The following is a 14666-nucleotide window of genomic DNA, read 5'->3' as shown; positions in this document are numbered from 1 at the left end:
CTTCAATGTTTAGATCCGGTCTATCATTTTCCATCTCTAATTTAAATCTATTAGAATTACAGAGGAACCCCGATTATCCAAATATCAATGATTCGAAAATCGGATTATCTGAACAAGATCTCATGGCCCCGATAGAAATGTTACATCAAAGACGGGTTTCCAACAGTGATCGCGTCTTTTGTTTACACTGATTAACAGGCACTGTCTCCAAATGACTGACCTCCCACCCTCTCTCCTTCCCCACACTTTCCCTGGAGTTCTACACAGGGGTGTACCCTAAACCCCACTTCCCCAGATAATCTCTCCAACATTGTCCTGTACAGGGTAAACGTGGAACCTGTCAAAAAGTTGCAGTAAAAAGTTGTCTGTGGCTGTGTGTGCTATTTGGAGACTTACCCCACAAAGGCAGTAGCAGCAGCAGTCTTGTTGTTGCTGTAAGGTATGGCTGCCTCTGTGTTGGAGGGGGGCGGGGGCAGGGCGGTGTTAGGGATGGGGTCTCACGCACTGTGTGCTACTGCAGTCTCCTGAACAGGGAGTAGACTTCAAAAACTCAGAGTCCCAGAAGAAAGGCATTTAAGCAATTCACCAAATAATCGATTATCCGAATGAAATAGTGCCCGCCCATCTCGTTCGGATAATCGAGTTTCCCCTGTATGGTCGCTGGCCCCAAAATGCACCCCCAATGACACCTCAGTCCCTTGCCCTGCCTTATTTCCTAAGAGTAGGTCAAACTTTGCACCTTATCTAGTAGGTACATCCACATACTGATTCAGAAACTTTTCTTGCACACACCAATTATGAGAAATTGGAAGTCATGAAAATGGCATGCATTGACCCCACATCATTTTTAATGTCTTGACTCATTGATACATAGTTTTCCATCCTTCACCTGCTAAAACTATTTCCAACAAAAAAGTCAGAGCAGTAACATGCCAACTCCAGTTCAGCAAGTTGTCCTCCATCTTGGACCCCAGGCACCAATATCTTTGTGCACAAACCACATACACCTTGGTCTCCATCGGCAAAGAAGGACACCAATTCCTCTTGGTCTGACATTGCTGTGAAGGAAGGGAAAGGAAGCATGTGGAACCGTTATGGACAGCCAGCACTGGACCAGGTGGCTGGTCTGGCTCCAAATGTGACCCTACTGTCAGTGACCCCAGGAGGTCCCGCAGCAGCCAATGCTGTAGAAAGTGGGAGGATATAGTTGGCAGGGTGCCAAAAGTGTGTAGGCCATGAGACAAATTTTGGAACATAATGAGAACATTTGCTAAGCCTCATGGGAGAAACCCTCCTAAAACTCTCCAAAATTGACATCTTATTCATTTCTGTTACATTCAGACAATTAGTTCACCTTTCATTGTTCCTCAATGATAACTTTTAATTTTAAATTTAATTTTCAATTAGTTCTGTTTTTGTTACCTTGTGTTTGTATATTGTTAGATAGTAGCTAATAACATGAATATATGTTAAGTTGTTGTGTGGGAAATAGAGCAATGTATTCCTTGAGTGTGTTCTTCATGGACAAGAATAAAAGTTCATAAATTTACTCAAATAATTTTAATAGGTGAAAATCTACATTCTCTGCAGCCATAATATGTAGAGTCATTGGGCTTTTTATGATCCAAATGTTTGTGTGGAAAACAGACAATTCCTCACAGTTCTTTTCTTCCTAGTATTTTACAGTAACTTCAATTCTTATGGAATGATTTTAAGATCAAGTAATGTGTGAATGTCTCATTGCCTGCTGGTATACTCAAATGCTAGAAAATTCATAGTTCCAGCAATGTATACCTTATAGAACAGACAATTGCCCAAATTCAGTTCCCTGTGGTTTGTTTCTGAAAGGTATTTAAGTCATCAGATGGCTATTGGTGTTTGTGTATCTGAGTCTATATTTAGTTTTGTACGAAAATCCCAACTCTCCGTGGCCACTCTCAGGTTGTTGTATCTGGTCCTGAGCAGAGCTGACAATCCCAGAATCTCTTCATCACCAAAACTATTCTTTCATTTCAGCTCATCTGAACCCTGCCTCATGTCCTGCTATGGAAACCGTCATCCATGCCTTCGCCACTTTTAGAGTGAAATATTCCATAGTTTTCATGGCCAGTTTCTCACCTTACAGCTTTCATAAACTTATGCTCATGCAAACATTTTTGTTGACATTATTCTAGTTAATACTGAGCCCTATTTACCCACTGAAATACCCTGGTTCCGAAATCAACACACTCTCAATCTCCCTGTTGCTGTACCCTACCTCAGTGCTCCAAGTCACCGAGATCACTGCATTCCTTCAATTCTTCCTCTTGCACATTCCTGATTTTCATTGCTCCACCACACCCTCTGCAGGTTAAAGCCTACGCTCTGGAAGTTTAGCCTCATATTTTCTACTTCTGTTCATCTCTCTTCCTTTTTTAAGGAATTCTTTGGCTGTCTGTTTTGGGTGATTTATTCTATATCAGAAAGAATAAACTCTGGCAAACCTCATACAACCTACTGAAAACAATGTGTTGGTATTGGCTTAGAGGTAAGTAACAGAGCTGATAAATGCCGGATTGTAAAATACTACACACATTCTATCTTATCCGACTGCTTATCTAATGGTTGATCACACAAATATCATTTACTTTCAAGGGTTTTATGCTTTTCCATTTTCTTTCTTAAACAAGAAGGAAATTGTTGAAATTATGTTATGTGGCAACATAATCACTATGAAACAAAATACTTCTGCACTGTCTCAGTAATAATTACTCTAAGGTATGAATTTTTCTTCTGAGTCATGGTGTTGATTAATATTCTGGCTGTATATAAAGATAGACAATGTATTGTGCCTTTTATCTTGAGGCTGTTTACAACACAGTAAACAACCAAAATGAAGACAATGTACTTTCTCCTTACTGTTGCACTGGGCTTGTTAGCCATTTCTTCAGCTGCAAGTGTAGGAACACAAATGCAGTCATCCCAACAATACAATCAGGTATGTTCAAGCATCAAGTTGTGACTTTGTGCATCTCTAATGTTATTCTTTATTTTATATATGTGAGGGTATCAAGTGATTCCTGTTTTGTTTTATTTTTGTTCATGTTTTAATGTTTTTAATTAAACATTGCTGGTAGAAACATGAAAAGTTATGAACTGTTGACCTGATAAATCTGGAGTTTAGTCAGAATTGAACCATGCTGCAGCTTTGGTTAAGATTGGGGAATTCGAGCTATCCACCATTGCATAAAGTGCTTAATGTAGCTGTTCTTCCAAAGAAAATCAAGTTTCTCAGCAAGAAATTCTTGGTTTGGGATCATATGCCCATTGCACGTTACACAGTTAGATAGCCCAGAGCACTTCTTGGATCCCTTTGACACAGATCCTACTGTTGGAAATTTGGGTGAAATGTCTTGAGGTTGCCCATAGATTGACCCCATTCTCTATGATACTTTTAATCTCAGGAGTAGAGGCACAATGGGAACCAGGCGATTTAACCAGAGGAGTTCAAATGGTAGTTTGCCAGTTAATGGGGCCAATAGAAAATGGTGAATCTCAGTTAGTCATCAGTTTGGTCTGCGTTTTGGTCCTGTGTAGCATTCTGATTGTATTTGGAAATGGTTGTTTGTGATAGCTGTCTGGTAGACCATTCGTTCCAGCTCAGACAGACTAACCAACCATTTGTGTCATGTTTGTTGTTGTACTGTTATTGATTCTCTGATAGGCACATCTTAAATAATGCCTTTTGGTGTTAAGATGAATATTAAGCTTCATTGATAAATTGTGCTTGATGAAAATTGAGGTATCTCAGCCACAAGGATTGTGATGAGGAAAAGTCAATAGCTCAGTTTTGAACTTTTATTAAGATAGTAGAGAAAGCCCTCCAAAATGTAAAATTAATGGGATTAAAGAACACAAAATCACAACAATTATTTACAATTGAAGATTTATTTTTACTTTAATTATTTACTCTCAATTCAGATTACAGCAGGATCTTGACCAGATGGGCCAATGGGCTGAGAAGTGGCTGATGGAGTTTAATTTAGATAAATGCGAGGTACTGCATTTTGGGAAAGCAAATCTTAGCAGGACTTATACACTTAATGGTGAGGTCCTAGGGAGAGTTGCTGAACAAAGAGACCTTGGAGTGTAGGTTCGTAGCTCCATGAAAGTGGAGTCGCAGGTAGATAGGATAGTGAAGAAGGCGTTTGGTATGCTTTCCTTTATTGGTCAGAGTATTGAGTACAAGAGTTGGGAGGTCATGTTGCAGCTGTACAGGACATTGGTTAGGCCACTGTTGGAATATTGCATGCAATTCTGGTCTCCTTTCTACCAGAAAGATGTTGTGAGACTTGAAAGGGTTCGGAAAAGATTTACAAGGACGTTGCCAGGGTTGGTGGATTTGAGCTACAGGGAGAGGCTGAACAGGCTGGGGCTGTTTTCCCTGGAGCATCTGAGGCTAAGGGGTGACCTTATAAAGGTTCACAAAGTTATGAGGGGAAGGGATAGGGTAAATAGACAAAGTCTTTTCCCTGGGGTTGGGGAGTCCAGAATTATAGGGCATAGGTTTGGGGTGAGAGGGGAAAGATATAAAAGAGACCTAAGGGGCAACATTTTCACACAAAGGATGGTGTGTGTATGGAATGAGCTGCCAGAGGAAGTGGTGGAGGCTGGCACAATTGCAACATTTAAGAGGCATCTGGATGGGTATATGAATAGGAAGGGTTTGGAGGGATATGGGCCAGGTGCTGGCAGGTGACTCTAGATTGGGTTGGGATATCTGGTCACCGTGGACAATTTGGATTAAAGGGTCTGTTTCTGTGCTGTAAATCTCTATGACTCTAAGTGACTGGCTCAATGGCAGCTAAACACAAATATGAAATTTCTACCAGTTTCAAGTGAGTTTTTCTTCTGGAACACAACTGCCCTGTCCCACCCAGATCTCTGTATATCCAGGACATAGGGAGAAAGAAGGATGAGAATTTAGAGAGCTAGCATTAAAAAGCAAGACCATAAAAGTTATAATCTCTGGATTACTCCCACTATGACATACTAGTGAGTATACGAATAGAACTGGATAGAACTGCTAAGTATGTGGCAGAAGGCTGATACTCTCTGGAAATGTTTATGCCTACACTCTCTGGAATTTAGAAGAATGAGGGGATTTGAGGGATTCAAGATAATGAAAGGTGTAGATAAAATAGGCATGGAGTGGATGCTTCCTCTTGTAGAGCATTCTGGGATGAGAGGCCATTGTCTTCGGATAAGGGACAGCAAATTTCAAACCGAGTTGAGGAGAGACTACTTCTCCCAAAGGGTTGTGAGTCGGTGGCATTTGCTACTCCGTAGTGCAGTAGATACTGGGACAGTGAATAAATTTAATGAGGAGTGAAACAGATTTTTAATTGGCATTGGGTTGAAGGGATATGGGAAAATGGCAGGAAATTGGGAGTGGGGAGCATATCAGCCATGATCGAATGGTGGAGCAGACCCGATGGGCTGAATGGCCTAATTCTACTCCTATACCTTAAGAACATATGAATCAAGAATTGGAGCAGGAAGAAGGGCTCTAGATTCCTGGCTTTGTTTCTGGAGAAGGTGGGACCTACATGAGTCTGATTGGCTGCACCTGAACTGGAAGGAGGCTAACATTCTTGCAGGGAAGCTTACAAGTGCAGTTGATAGGGATTTAAATTAATTTGGTGGGGGAATAGGACATGAAGGGGTAGTGCAGTCAACCTCTGATTTCCACACACCCACCATTTTTCTTTTCCCATTTCACGTCAATTGACCAAGTATCAGCCATGGACATAGCTCAGTAACCATGCTGACTTTAAAACAGTGTGTGTCTATTGTTGAAGTCATTATGATAATAAAACACAATAATTCATTTAAAAAAGCAGATCGAATCTCTTGAAATTCTTTCCAATAATCATTGATAAAACAAATATTTCTATTTTCTAAATGCTCTGCATTCTGTTATCAAACTTCACACCTGACAGGTGCCCCACTATGAAAATTCTCAGGAAATCAGTCCTGCTGCATAAGTCCAACAATTACTTTTTATCAACAGGTCCCACTGAAATATCTAGCATTTTAAAAAAAAATCCACTGTTTTTGACAGTTCTTCAACAGCCAATAATTCAATGATTTAGGTTCACTTCAGGCAATGTAAATATACTCTTACCAATTTCAAAGCATTCCTGAATCCCAGCCTGCAAAGGACACTCCCCAAAGGGTGCTCCCGTAGAAAACCCGACAGTCACCATCCCCACCTGTAAAACATTTTTGCAGGCTCCTATCCACTGGAATACTTACCTCTCCAAAGTGGGAACTGACTGTCCAAACAAACTCACAATGCTCTGATCTGTTCATAATATCCACATTCTGGCTTCATCAATACAAAGAAATCATAATCCTCATGCAGTGAAGAAATCTCATGGTTTAAATAGCCAACTGACTCTGTAAAGTGTACAAAACACAATCTGACTCCACCACCATCCCAGCCAAAATGCAGAATACTGGGATTGAGGGCAGATCTTCGGAATTTCTGGGTCTTCTGAATTTCTGAATCTTCTACCATTGAGAGTCTCTCTACTGTTGCTAACATCTGGGCTGGAATCTTCCCAGTTTCTGTCATATTGGTTACTGTTAAAGAACAAAAGTAATTCCTTAGCATTATTTTATTAATATTTATGGAGGAATTAAAAGTTATTATTATTTATAATAACTTGTAATTTTCATAAAGCCAGAAATCCTGTTGGGTGATAAGTTTGCGATACTACGATTTTTCAGATCACTTATCTGTTGAATTTGTACTGGGTAAATTCTTCCAATTATGATGCGGAAGGGGAAAGGGAAATGAAAGCAACAATGTTTTGTTCATGTTGTCATTAACTTCCTGTAACTGGTGTTACAGGCAATGCATTTAAATTCACTATTCGTTAGAATGCCTTCTTTATTTCTAGGTCGGAACAGAATACAGTTTAAATACTTTTTAAACACTGAACACAACTAGTTTAGCTGTTTGTCTGCAGAGGATAAATGCAGAGTAAAATGAATATACTTTTGGAAATAATTGTTCCAATTGCTCTCCAAAGGAAACTCTAATTACATTGAACATGTTAACACTGATAGTTTTGAATTTTATCCTTCCTGCCATGGGAAGTGAAGTGTACATGTCATTTAAATATCCTGGGTAATCCTTTAACTATTTTAACTACTAGGCTTCCAGTAGTCTGCTTCAGGTAGAGAAAGGACTCATTCACGTTTTAAATTCAAACTTCAACTGTGTCATTTTGACCTCTAAATGACTCTATTTGCCAGCCATGGCAGTGACCGCAGTGAAATCTTGCACCGAGAAGTGCAACCAGAGGTGAAAATGTACAACTACTGTCTTGAATTCCTTGTGGACTGGGTTCACTTCTCCGTTCACAATCATGACAATCTTGAGACAGGTCCCAAACACTTATTTAACACTAGGAATTCTTTCAGCACGTTCCCAGAGGTTGCCAGAAACCCTGCAGAACATTTTTGTTGTAATAAGCAGCTGGGGCCTTTAATGTAAGTTTCATCTGGAAGACCGTGCCTTGATGGTGCAGCAGTCCCTCACTAATGCACTGCAGCGTTAACATTGATTTTTGTGTTTTAGTCCTGGAGTGGAACTTCAACCTGGAACATTTGATTAAATTAGATTCCCAAAACAGGCCCTTCAGCCCAACAAGTCCACACCGACCCCGAAGAGCAACCCACCCAAACCCATTCCCTTACCCTATTACTCTACAAGTACCCCCTGACCAATACACCTAACCTACACATCCCTGAACGTTATATGCAATTTATCAACCTAACCTGCACATCTTTGGATTGTGGGAGGAAACCGGACTACCTGGACGAAACTCATGTAGACAAGGGGAGAATGTGCAAACTATACACAGACAGTTGGCTGAGACTGGAAACGAACCTGGGTCCCTGGCACTGGGACGCAGCAGTGCTGACTGCTGAGCCACCGTGCCACCCAGTCAAGAATATCACCAACTGGATCTCACTTGAGTGAGTAAACAATATCTCAGAGGGCTCTATTTTTTTCAAAGAAAGTATGAAATATTCAAAAAAAACTGGAATACTGTAAACAGATTTGGTATGCCTTCTCTGAGGGAAGATGGTATTTGAGGCAGTCCAGAGATTACAGATGTATCAAAATGACTTTTTTCAGATTCAGTTAAATGTAGTTAAGTGAAGACTCAACAATAGCAATTTGCATAAATACAAATGTTTATTAAGTAGCAATAAAAAAAGGAAAAGCAAACTGAAATATGAGCATCTATTAAGTAATAAAAATGGAAAAGGAAGAAATGAAAGCAATGAGGCTCAGGCCCTCTTGCACGTCAGAGGTTCCTTGATTGATGCTGGTCTGGAGGCTGAGCGTTATTCTTGGCACCGTTCACTCTCTGGGTCTGATGTGAAGTCCAGTGATTTGAATGAAACTCTCTTTCTTATACAGTGTAACAACAGCAAGTACAGAAAAGCAAATACAGAAAACAAGCCATCTTCGGCATGCACAGGAATGATGACCAGAATCATTCAAGCTCATACACCTATCAAATATCATCAATGTTAGCCCTTCAGCCCATCCCAAACACCCGGTTAGGACAGAGAGAAGGAGAAACTTTATCCCTGCGTGGGTGGTGAATCTGTGGAAATCTTTACAGAATCATAAAAGTCTTAAAGTACGGGAGGACGCCATTCAGACCATTGCCCTCTGAGGTTGGGTCATTCAAGGCTGAGGTAGATTGTTAATCAGAAAGGGAATTGTGGGATATAAGGAAAAGGCAGGAAAATGGAGCTGAGGTTTATCAGATTACTTATGATTTAATGGAATGGCACAACAGACTCAACAGACTGAATGGCCAATGTCTGCTCCTACGCACTTAGTTCTACGGTCTTACTGAATTTGAGCAGCAGATTTCCAAAAATTAACTGAGGCCAGGATGTAAACCTCTAGTAGTCAGGTTGCAGGGGTGGGTAATTTAACCTCAGTGTTCGCTTTTCTAAGTGAGTTCAGAATTAAAATTGGTAGCAAGATTTTGCAACTGTTCAAATGTTAATCCAGATCATGTCCCTATGTAGCAAGGCAACAACATTCAGGCCTCAGCCAATAATTGCAAGTAATAATAAAATGACAATAAAAACATGGGAATGAAATGGTATCACATGAAAATAAATCCATTTCTTACTTCTAGGTACCATGGAAACTTAAAATAAGTCAAAACATAGTTCAAGGAACAGCAGGTCAAGACGGGGTACCTCGATGTGGAGTGATCGATTCATATAATTTTGGCTTTTTTCCTAATATGCCTACTTTTGGCAAGACAGATCTCACTTACAGGTATGGACCTTGCTTATATGATATGCTCTGTTCATTCATTAACATCTGTTAGTAGTTAGTCTGAAATGGATGGACATCAAGCACAAAGGATGTAGCTTATTAATTATGTAGACTCAAGCTGTTCTGCTCAGTGCTCTAGCGTACAGCTGAGTACAGCATGTGACACTGAGTGCTTACAAACTTCACTTGGACAAGATTGTTGCGATCTAGAAATTATGGTTCTGAGTTTTGTTCCTGGATCAATAGCACAGGAACAGGACTTTGCTACTTTCACAAAGCTGACCCTAGAAAATACACTCCAGAGATTCAGGAAGTGATTTTGCACTGAGGGGGATTGTGCGAAGGCAGGCAGATGAACCCAATGTGAAAGAGATGACAGCTCACTGCAGACTGAGCTGAGAATGAGCCTGGCTCCATAACCCCACACTATACAGCAATGGAAAAGTAAAGAATAAAGTGAGCGGCACGGTGGCACAGTGGCACAGTGGTTAGCACTGCTGCCTCACAGCGCCTGAGACCCGGGTTCAATTCCCGCCTCAGGCGACTGACTGTGTGGAGTTTGCACGTTCTCCCCGTGTCTGCGTGGGTTTCCTCCGGGTGCTCCGGTTTCCTCCCACAGTCCAAAAGATGTGCAGGGTCAGGTGAATTGGCCATGCTAAATTGCCCGTAGTGTTAGGTAAGGGGTAAATGTAGGGGTATGGGTGGGTTTCGCTTCGGCGGGTCGGTGTGGACTTGTTGGGCCGAAGGGCCTGTTTCCACACTGTAATGTAATGTAATGTAATCTAATCTAATCTAATAAACTAAGAATATTGGTCTTTATTTCAAAGGGAATGGACTATAAAAATAGGGAGGCCTTGCTCAAATTATACAAGGTATGAGTTAGAGCACAGATGGAATACTTGATGAGGGGTCAGAAGCAGCATGTTCTTGTGAGAATTAAGGATGGGTATGGTAAGTTATATGAACCCTAGACTACCAGGGATTTTATGATCTTGGTCAAAAAGACAAAATAATCATATGTAAGGTCTAGGAGAATGGGAATTGATGAAGTCCTTGAAGTATAATAAGTAAAGTAAGAAAGAACTTAAACAAGGAATTAGGAGGGCTAAAAAGGGTCATGAAAAGGCATTAGAAAACAGGATAAAGGAGAATCCCAAGGCTTTTTATATGGATATAAAAAGCAAAAGGGTAGCCAGGGAAAGGGTTGGCCCACTCAAGGACAAAGAAGGGAATCTGTGTGTGGAGCCAGAAGTGGAAGAGGAAGTCCTAAACAAATATTATGTGTTGGGATTCACTAAGAGCAGGAATTGGTGGCGGACGATCTCAAAAAATGGGCTGTTGAATTTCTAAACCAAGTTGCTATTAAAAATGAAGTGGTGTTATGCATCTTAAAAAAAAATTCAGGTAAATAAGTCCCCAGGTCCTGATGGGACACTCCCAGAATATTGAAGGAGGCAAGAGCACAAATTGCTGGAGCATTTACAGACATCTTTGTATCCTCTTTGTATCCTGTCTGACCACAGGTAAGGTGCCAGAGGACTGGAGAATAGCCAGTGCTGTCCCATTGTTTAAGAAGAGTAACAGCAATAATTCTGGAGTCTAATGTCGGTGGTACGGAAATTCTTGGAAAAGATTCTCAGGGACAAGGTCTCTACGTATTTAGAAGCAAATTAACTTATTAGCGATAGACAGCATGGTTTCATGAGGGGAGGTTGTGCCTCATTAACTTGATGGTGGTTTTGAGGAGGTGATGAAGATTGATGAGGGAAAAGCAGTTGATGTGCTCTACATGGACTTCAGTAAAGCCTTTGACAAGGTCCCCTCATGGCAGACTGGTACAAAAGGTGAAGTCACATGGTATCAGACTAAGCTGGCAAGATGGATACAGAAGAACAGATTTAGTCATGGGAGACAGAGGGTAGCGGTGGAAGGATGCTTTTCAGAATGGAGGGCTGTGACTAGAGGTGTCCCACAGGAATCAGAGCTGGGACCTCTGCTATTCATGATCTACATAAATGATTTTGAGGAAAATGTAACTGATCTAATTAATAAGTTTGCTGATGATACAAAGATTGGTGAAGGTGTGGATAGTGAGGAGGATTGTCAAAGGATACCGCAGGCTATAGATCAGTTGAAGGCATGGGCAGAAAAATAGCAAATAGAGTTTAATCCAGAAAAATATGAGGTGATGTATTTTAGAAGGTCAAGTATGGGTGGCAATTATACAGTGAATGGCAGAACTCTCAGGAGTATATGCAGAGGGATCTGGGTGTGCAGGTTCACAGATCACTGAAGGTGACTGCGTAGGTAGATAAAGGAGTAAAAAAGGCTTATAGAATGCTTGCCTTCATTAGAAGGGGCATTGAGTATAAGGATAGACAAGTGATGCTGCAGCTTTATAGAACTTTAATTAGGCCATGCTTGGAATATTGTGTACAGTTCTGGTCACCACATTACCAGAAGGGTGTGGATGTTTTGGAGAGGGTACAGGAAAGTTTTACCAGGATGTTGCCTGGTATGGGGGATTTTAGCTATGAAGAAAGGATGGATAGACTGGGTTGGTTTTCACTGGAATGCAGGAGGTCAGGGTGACCCGATGAGGCTAATGAGATTGTGAATGAGGACAGCATGAAACAGACTGATACGCTCTAACAGTTTGATGTTAGGAAGAAGAATGTTCTGAAAAGTTTGAAAAACATAAGGATAGATAAATCCCCTGGGCCAGATGGGATATACCCAAGATTACTACAGGAAGTGAGGAAAGAGATTGCTGCTCCTTTGGCGATGGTCTTTGCATTCTCACTGTCCACTGGAGTAGTACCAGATGATTGGAGGGTGGCAAATGTTATTCCTTTGTTCAAGAAAGGGAATAGGGATAATCCTGGGAACTATGGACTAGTCAATCTTTTGTCACTGGTGCGCAAATTATTGGAGAGGATTTTGAGAAACAGTTTGATTAGAGATAGTCAGCATGGCTTTGTGATGGGCAGGTCATGCCTCACAAACCTTATTGAAAGCTTTGAGGGTGATGACAAAGCACATTGACGAAGGTAGAGAGTGGATGTGGTGTACATGGATTTTAGCGAGGCATTTGAAAGGTTCCCAATGGTAGGCTCATTCAGAAAGTAAGGAGGCCTGGGATACAGGGATACTGTCTGTCTGGATACAGAATTGGCTGGCCCATAGAAGACATAGAGGATGGTGGCAGATGGAAAGTATTCAGCCTTGGAGCTCAGTGACCAGTGGTGTTCCACAGGAATCAGTTCTGGGACCTCTGCTCTTTGTGATTGTTATAAATGACTTGGAAGAGGAAGTGGATGGGTGGGTTAGTAAGTTTGCCGATGACATGAAGGTTGCTGGAGTGGTGTATAATGTGGAGGGCTGTTGTAGGCTGCAACGGGATACTGACAGGATGCAGAGCTGGGCTGAGAAGTTACAGATGGAGTTCAACCTGGAAAAGTGTGAAGTCATTCACTTTGGAAGGTTGAACTTGAGTGCAGAATACAGGGTTAAAGGCAGGCTTCTTGCCCGTGTAGAGGAACGGAGGAATCTTGGAGTCCATGTCCATAGATCCATCAAAGTTGTCACCCAGGTTGATAGGGTTGTTAAGAAGGTGTTTGGTGTGTTGGCTTTAATTAGCGGGGGATTGAGTTTAACAGCTGCGATGTTATGCTACAGCTCTATAGAGTCCTGGTTAGACCACATTTGGAATATTGTGTTCAGTCCTGGTCACCTCATGTAAGGAAAGATGTGGAAGCTTTAGAGAGGGTGCAGAGGCGATTTCCCAGGATGCTGTTTGGACTGGAGGGCATGTCTTATGAAGAAAGGCTGAGGGAGCTAGGGCTTTTCTCATTGAAGTGAAGAAGGATAAGAGGTGACTTGATAGAGGTGTACAAGATTATCAGAGGCATTGATAGAGTGGATAGCCAAAGACTTTTTCCCATGGCAGAATTGGCTATCACAAGGAGTCATAATTTTACGTGAATTTGAGGAAGGTTTAGGGGAGATGTCAGAGGTTGGTTCTTTACACAGAGAATGGTGGGTGTGTGTGGAATGCACTGCCAGCAGTGGTAGTAGACTCAGATATATGAGGGACGTGTAAGCGACTCTTGGATAGGCACATGGATGATCATAAAATGAAGGGTATGTAGATTGGTTTGATCATAGAGTAGGATAAAAGTCAACACAACATTGTGGGCTGGAGGGCCTGTACTGTGCTACACTTTTCTATGTTCTGTATGTTTTATGTTCTGTATGTTTTATGTTCTATATGTTCTATATATTCTATATTCTATCTTTGTGTCATCTGCAAATGTATCAACAATATTGTCAGTTCCTTTGTGGCAGATCATCAAAGACCTGCTGGAAATCTAAATAGATCGTGTCCATTGACTCTCCTTTGTCAAACGCGCTCATTTCCTCCTCAAAGGATTCAAACAGATGTGTCAGGCATGACCTCCACTCCGCAAAGCCTTGCTGACTCCACCCTATTTTATGGTGCACTTCTAAGTACTCCACAACCTCATCCTTAATAATGGACTCGAAACTCTTCCCATTGCCTGGTCTATCATTTCTTCTCTTTTGCTTATCTCCCTTCTAATTAGTGAAGCCCTAGCTGCAGTCCTAGGAATGTGATTCCCCAGGACTCTGGTCCCAGTGTGGAGTCTGTCCCATTGGAATAACTCCCTCCTTCCCCAGGTACTGGTGCCAATATTCCATGAATTTGAAGTGGTTTCTCCCACATCAACCTTAAACTTATGTGTTTACCTCATTAGTCTTGTTACTCTGTGGCAAATTGCTCATGACACAGATAGTAATCCAGAGATTACTACCTTTTTGGTTTGGCTATTTTTAAACATTTAGCCCCAAGCTTCTCATATTCCCTCTGCAGAACCTCTTTCCACTTTCTACTGATGTCGTTGGTATCCACATGGACCATGACAGCTGGATCTTTCCCCTCCCTCTCACAGTTCCTCTGCAGCCCAGCTGGGATATCCTGAACCTGGGCACGAGGCAAGGCCGCCTGGAAAATCTCAATGCCAGCTACACAGAACAATGTCTATTTCCCTGATTTTATAGATATCCCAATTACAATTACATTTCTCTTTTCTCCCCACTCTTGAATGACTCCCTGTACTGCAATGCTATGGTCTGTTTGTTCATCCCCACAGGGAGCAAGAATCTCAAACCTCCTGGATCTCTCTACCTGTCTTGTTCATAGGCACACCCTCCTGTCCCTGCCCGCTCACTGAATTACAAGATAATCTAAGGCGAGTGACTGCCTCCTGAAACACAGTGT

At 41.5% G+C, this 14666-nt stretch overlaps 1 protein-coding gene across 1 annotated transcript in view; it reads left to right on the top strand.

Annotated features, from left to right (window-relative positions):
• The first annotated feature begins 2839 nt into the window (after positions 1 to 2839).
• LOC122550421 (matrix metalloproteinase-20-like) overlaps positions 2840 to 14666 on the top strand; it is a 41939-nt gene continuing 30112 nt past the window's right edge. Inside the window, exons 1-2 of the mRNA XM_043691130.1 lie at positions 2840 to 2977; positions 9222 to 9367. Coding sequence (XP_043547065.1) covers positions 2873 to 2977; positions 9222 to 9367 — 251 coding nt within the window. The 5' untranslated portion in view covers positions 2840 to 2872. The remainder of the gene's footprint in view (positions 2978 to 9221; positions 9368 to 14666) is intronic.

Source organism: Chiloscyllium plagiosum, chromosome 6 (genome assembly GCF_004010195.1).
Source record: "Chiloscyllium plagiosum isolate BGI_BamShark_2017 chromosome 6, ASM401019v2, whole genome shotgun sequence".
NCBI lineage: Eukaryota > Metazoa > Chordata > Chondrichthyes > Orectolobiformes > Hemiscylliidae > Chiloscyllium > Chiloscyllium plagiosum.
This window is presented reverse-complemented; position numbering and strand designations above follow the sequence as displayed.